The sequence below is a fragment of the Phaenicophaeus curvirostris genome, chromosome 23, assembly GCF_032191515.1.
Source record: "Phaenicophaeus curvirostris isolate KB17595 chromosome 23, BPBGC_Pcur_1.0, whole genome shotgun sequence".
In the NCBI taxonomy this organism is placed as follows: domain Eukaryota; kingdom Metazoa; phylum Chordata; class Aves; order Cuculiformes; family Cuculidae; genus Phaenicophaeus; species Phaenicophaeus curvirostris.
This window is the reverse complement of record NC_091414.1, coordinates 4,904,050-4,910,049: the sequence shown is the minus strand read 5'-3', so window position 1 is coordinate 4,910,049 and position 6,000 is coordinate 4,904,050. Positions and strand designations below refer to the sequence as shown.

The 6,000-nt window shown below is 40.1% G+C and overlaps 1 protein-coding gene across 16 annotated transcripts in view; it reads left to right on the top strand.

The window, feature by feature from the left end:
* Positions 1-6,000, top strand: part of SRRM1 (serine and arginine repetitive matrix 1) — an 83,748-nt gene that overhangs the window by 72,919 nt on the left and 4,829 nt on the right. For 7 of the 16 annotated variants that reach the window (XM_069875216.1, XM_069875217.1, XM_069875215.1 and 4 more), the window contains 8 exons: positions 201-401; positions 852-1,055; positions 1,598-1,717; positions 3,199-3,470; positions 3,608-3,688; positions 4,032-4,118; positions 4,766-4,910; positions 5,172-5,213. In XM_069875216.1, coding sequence (XP_069731317.1) covers positions 201-401; positions 852-1,055; positions 1,598-1,717; positions 3,199-3,470; positions 3,608-3,688; positions 4,032-4,118; positions 4,766-4,910; positions 5,172-5,213 — 1,152 coding nt within the window. The remainder of the gene's footprint in view (positions 1-200; positions 402-851; positions 1,056-1,597; positions 1,718-3,198; positions 3,471-3,607; positions 3,689-4,031; positions 4,119-4,765; positions 4,911-5,171; positions 5,214-6,000) is intronic. The other 9 variants (XM_069875226.1, XM_069875225.1, XM_069875223.1 and 6 more) reach the window with 7 other exon arrangements.

The window sequence follows — 6,000 nt, the reverse complement described above, 5'->3', positions numbered from 1 at the left end:
TTTGTTTGACATCTTAATTTGGCTGTCAGGTATTAGCAGAAGGTATAACGAAGTAGCCCTACACATGTTTTAGCTGCTGTAAACAGCACTGAGAGTCTGCCTGGTTCAGAAGAGCTTTTGGCTGCTGAATATCACAGGTTTTATTGTCTCATACATCATTTCATTAAGTTGTGCCGTTGAACGGCACTTTTTATTCTTAGACGCAAATCAAGGTCTCCTTCCCCTCGGAGGAGGTCGTCACCTGTCCGAAGAGAGCGGAAACGCAGTCATTCCCGCTCCCCTCATCACAGAACCAAGAGCCGCAGTGCTACTCCAGCACCGGAAAAGAAAGAGGCGACTCCTGAACCAGAACCCTCTCTGAAACCAAAGGAGACTATTGTTCAAGAGGCAACTTCAAACAGGTCCGTGTGACAGCTTTGTATGTAGAACTGTGTCTTACCTTTATAAAAATGAAAATTATTTTAGTACCTGTTTGGACCTTGACATGGGGGAATATCTACTTCTCCCTCTGCAGTGGTTAAAAGAATTTCTTTAATCATCTTCAGTGAGATTCGTTTATTACTGTGTAGAATTCCAAAGGCAGAGGACTTAGCTGCCACTGCGGTTTCATTCTCCTGGTCATCTTTTCCCCTTATGATAGTTACCTTTGTTTCTAGCACATTGATACATAGTGTATGTATTGCTTGTTCTTCTCTTTGAATCATTTTCTAGTTCTTTTCACAGCTTCAGAGCAGAATGTCTAAAGTCTTGTCAGAGGATGGGCAAGAGAACATTCATTGCAGGAGAATATCTTGTTACTTTAGGGGCTATGGTTTATATGTGCTTATAAATTAAGTCTTTGCTTTTAACAGTGATATCCCAAAAGCTCCTAAACCTGAACCTCCTGTACCAGAGACTAAGGAAGCTTCACCAGAGCGTAATTCAAAGAAGGAGAGAGAGAAGGAAAAAGAGAAGACTCGTCAAAGGTCCCCAAGTCGGTCCAAGTCAAGGTCAAGATCTCGATCACGTTCTCCATCTCATTCTCGACCCAGAAGGCGTCATAGATCACGGTCAAGGTAGGACTTGAGTTTGTGTTGATTGTGAAGGTAGAGAACGGAATGTTTTTTTCTGACTGTGGCATGTAATGTTCTCAGTTGAAGTAGTGATATTTTTAGAGATGCTTTAGGCCAAATGAGAAAGATGCATTGAATGCATAAACGTGTTCAGGAGTTGTTTTCTTCCTGGCAGTTCATGAGAAGATACTCACAGTAACTGACACTGACTGGAGGAAGAATGGGATGTTTAATGCTTAGTTTGGCAGTTGTTAGTGGGAATTGTGTAACCTTCTTTAAGGAGATAGATTTGATGTCAAAATATGGTGTAAATTATTTTCTACCCCCTTTTATTGTTTTATTATATTTCACTTTAATAGAAAGGTGTGGGCAAACTTTAAAGTACTGATTGTGTCTGAATGTACCACTTTAAAGCAGCATTTGTATTATGATGCAATGTGATGCACCTGGAGAAAAGCAACTTTCTGCTCAGTGCCCCGAGGATAAATTTCCTCAAATCTGAAAATTAGGTAGTTGCTTTTCATTTGAATTTTTGATTGTGACAGGTCTTACTCCCCTAGAAGGCGACCAAGCCCGAGACGACGGCCGTCTCCGAGGAGAAGGAGCCCTCCAAGGCGAATGCCTCCCCCACCCAGACACAGAAGAAGCAGATCCCCTGTGAGGCGGTAAGATCCCATTTTTTGAGACAGCTGGAAATACTGAACCTTGAAAGCTCAAGGGAGCATTAGTTGTGAGGACCTTGTTCATCTTATCTTGGGACTGTCAGGGCTATGATTTGAGTGCTGTAAAAGATGCAATGTCATTTTATGTGTTGTGGGGACATGAAAAGCTGTGGAAGAGTTTCTTTTGAGTTGAAATAGTGATGAAAATTCCACCTGTTTGGAAAGTGGCAATTCCAGAACTGTAACTTCTTCTAGTGGCTTGGGATAGCTGCCAGTGTAGATTGACATGACACCTTTTGTGACTTCTTGCATAAGTGTTGATAGGGTTTGGGTTTTCTTCCCTGCCTGGGGACAAAATTAGAACAAATAACTGGATTTTACTTGTTGGGAGATTTTAAAATGTGGCTTACATTTCCATCACATAAAATTTTGACTTAAAATGTGTTCTTTTCGTGTTCTTTTAAGTAAAAAAACTCTTCAAGGTCCACTCTCTGCTGTTGGAGGTTACATTTCTGACAGCATAAGCAGTTCTAGTAGCAAAGCTCTGAGTTGCCTTGCAAAGGGCATCATGTACTTAACGGCAGTGTTGAAATAGGCATTTGTCTTCATTGGAAAAAAATAGATGCGTATCCTTTTCGTAGGAAGAGAATTAAAGTAATGCTTCCTGTGTACAGCAGTTGTTGTTTTCTAGGAAGGAGCGGTTCTTCCTTTTTATGACAAGGTGATGACTATTTTTGTCTGAGTTTGTAAAACTGTTCGTTTCACACAGTTACTGGGAAAACTGTGAAAAGCATCAAACATGTCTGTTGCAAGATGTGCAAGAGCTCCCTTTCAGAAAATGTTTATCTCGCTCAAGGTAGGGTTTCTTTTTTCCAGGTTCTCAGGAATTCTGCAGCCAAAGGTGGATTCTGCAGGTACACCATTGCAACAGAACTTGCCACAAATTTTGCCGCAGAATTCTAGAGGCCCTACCTTTTTAAAATGACAAAGTAAAGATGAAAGACTAAAACATAAAGATAAATACATTGATTCTGAATTGTTAAGTTGTTGTCTGAAATTTTTACCTCCTGGTATAAAAACTCATTAGTGTACTCGCACACTAAACTCTTAAACAGATCTCTGCTGAAGATCATTAAATCACATGTGCTAACATGGAGAACTCTCTTAACCATCCAAAAGTTAGAGCCCAAACAAAACTAATTGCTCCCAGGAGAAAAGCTTAGTTTTAGTCTGTAGATTGACAGAAAGCAAGCAAAGGTAACACTAACAAGTTTTTACTCACTATGTAATTTAAAGATAACTGTGAAAGATTGGTGGTTGTTCTCTTCTCCAAACCAAGTGTTGAAGGCTGCCCACCATGTTTTGGAGTTGCTGTTGTATGTGGCTCTATATATACATGCTTGTAAACAAATGCAGTTTTGTGTTCATGCTCAAATGTGTTTTAAGCTGGCTAGTCAGAGTCTAATGTTATATTTGATTTACAGGAGAAGACGGTCATCAGCATCCTTATCTGGCAGCAGCTCTTCCTCCTCTTCCTCACGTTCCCGGTCGCCACCAAAGAAGCCTCCTAAAAGAACTGTATCCAGTCCTCCTCGGAAAACGCGCAGACTCTCTCCTTCGGCAAGCCCTCCAAGACGGAGGCACAGACCATCCCCACCAGCAAGTCCACCTCCTAAACCACGTAGATCTCCAACCCCCCAGCAGTCGAATCGGGCAAGAAAAAGCCGTGGCTCTGTTTCACCTAGCAGAGCATCAGGTAATAAACTTCTGTTTTCCAGCAGCTTTATAATTTTGTGCTTTTGTCCTGAAAGATAGCGTGTACAGTTTGTATGAGCAGAAGAGGGTGCGAGCATGTAATGAAGTGCAACTGAGTTCTTTGACTTTGTCTTTTAGCACCTAAACACAAGAGTACTGAAAAAAGAGAATCTCCTTCACCAGCACCAAAACCAAGGAAAGCAGAACTGTCTGAATCGGGTATGACTCACTTTTCAGCACTGGATTTGGGTGGGGTTTTTAATCAAAGCTGCATGACAGGAAAAGGCAGTGGTGTAAAGTGCTGAACCTCTTGATAGGCTAGCACTTGGAAGCAAAAGTTTTCAGGATTAGAAAGGTGATCACTCATACTGGCTCAAATACTTCCATACAAGCTTTCTTGAGAAAAGCTCAGTCAAAATGTATTCCAGCCTCAATGTTATCTTAAGACCTGAGGAGGGGAAGCATGCTTGATGTTCTACTGTAGTGTGATGTTACTTCTGCCTGAATAAGGCAAATTCGTACCCTCAGTTCAAATATTCTGTTCATGTATGTGCCTTTTCAGAAGAAGATAAAGGAGGCAAAATGGCTGCAGCAGACTCTGTTCAGCAGAGGCGTCAGTACAGACGACAAAACCAACAGTCTTCATCTGGTACGGATGACATAAATCTCCTAAAAATAGATTGCAGTTGATTTTTGTTAAATTCAAATACTGATGACAGTTATTTGCTGTGTGCACTACAGTGTTGTAAACTTAATTGTGAACTTAACTTACCACTGATAATGAGGATACTTTAATTATTACTCATGAAGAATAAAGTGTAATTTTTCAAGGTTATGCAATATCTCTTGTGAATTGGTTTAGGTCTTTAAAATTTGCGTTTCTAACCATCAGACACAAAATATTATGTGCTATGGATCACTTAATCTGTTGTTGCAATAGATTATTTCCTAATATTTTTCACTCTTATATGCTTGAGATCAGTAAACTAACTCAGGTCTGGCGTAGGCTTAGTGTTTCTGTAAGTAATCACAGTTCACCTTTTCAGTTACCTGGCTAGTCAGATTTTTATGTGGACAGCTGGGTTGCTCTGAGTATTTTTATGCAGCTCTGATGGATTTATTTATTGCTTGACTTCAACTAACATTTTTAGTTGAACTGCTTTTAAATACAGGCTTCTTAGTTGGTGTGAGAGGAGGTTAGTGCTGCAGTTTGAACTGCAGTTATAAGCCTGTCAGTAACTGTGTTAAGAGTGTAATGAGAATCCTTTCCAGAGAGTGATTCTTCTACGTTTATAGATTCTGGTTCTTCATCTTCATCAGAAGAGGAAAGACCTAAAAGATCCAATGTGAAGAATGGGGAAGTTGGTAGACGCCGACGCCATTCACATTCACGCAGTCCATCACCGTCTCCACGAAAACGACAGAAGGAACCCTCCCCTCGGTAATTTCTTCTTAAGAGGAATATAACTGATGTAATTTTCGAGCTATTTAGTTGATGTTATTATTAATCTACTATGCATCGCCAGCAAATACACAACAGGATTAAGTCACCTCCAGTTTGCCCAATCTTGTTCCAAGATTGCATTCTTATTATTCTCATTTGTTAAGAATTACCCTGAACTTTATTTGAGCATGCTCAGTTTTGCCTTTATTATTTGGCAGATAGATTTGTCTTGTCTTGTTTTTCCTCCACTGCTATCAGGATGCAGATGGAAAAGAGGTGGCAATCACCAGTGATGAAAAGGTTGGTTAGAAGTTGATCTGTTAAGAAAATAACTGAAACATCCTCATTTATTTTGTCATGGATAAGTTCTGCCAGCCTTTGTAAGATGAGAGAAGTTCAGACTGATGTGTTCCTTCATGTGTTCAATCTGGGGCTGTTTCACTGGCAGAGAGAGGAGCGCCTGCTCAGTCTCCTCCATTTTTCACTGTTGGTTATTTCATGCACAAGTGTAATAGCAAGTGTACCATTCATGACTGGTGCCTGAAAACAGTGGAATGCTTGTATTCCTCAGGGATTTTCTTATACCATGTACACGGATAGGAAAGATGGGCGAGCATCACTTTGTGCTCTTGCTGCCAGTGATGGCTAAAAGCCTTCTGTAGACTTGCACAGGTGATTAAGATCTTGATGTTCTGAGTCACAGGTAACTATTGGATATTTGGAACTACAGATACTAGAATGGTAGTGAGCACCTACTTTGTCTCTTTTTTATAAAGGCAGTATTATAAACATTTACTTGTGAAATTGTTTGCTCCATGTTGATCTAAGAATATTGGAGATGGATGAAAGTGGGTGCTTGATGGGTTTATCAATCTGATATAATGACACTCATGAGCAATCTGTAATTAAGACCTAGCTAGAATGTGGTTGCAACATATATAATGACGTAGGGGATGAAGTATGGCCACTTCTACAAGTGTATTCCATTCTAATTATGGACTTTGTCAAACAATTCTATGTAGAGCAAACTGGAATTCGAAGATCTTAATCCATTTTGCAACAAGCGCAATTCGCCTTTTGCCTGTGT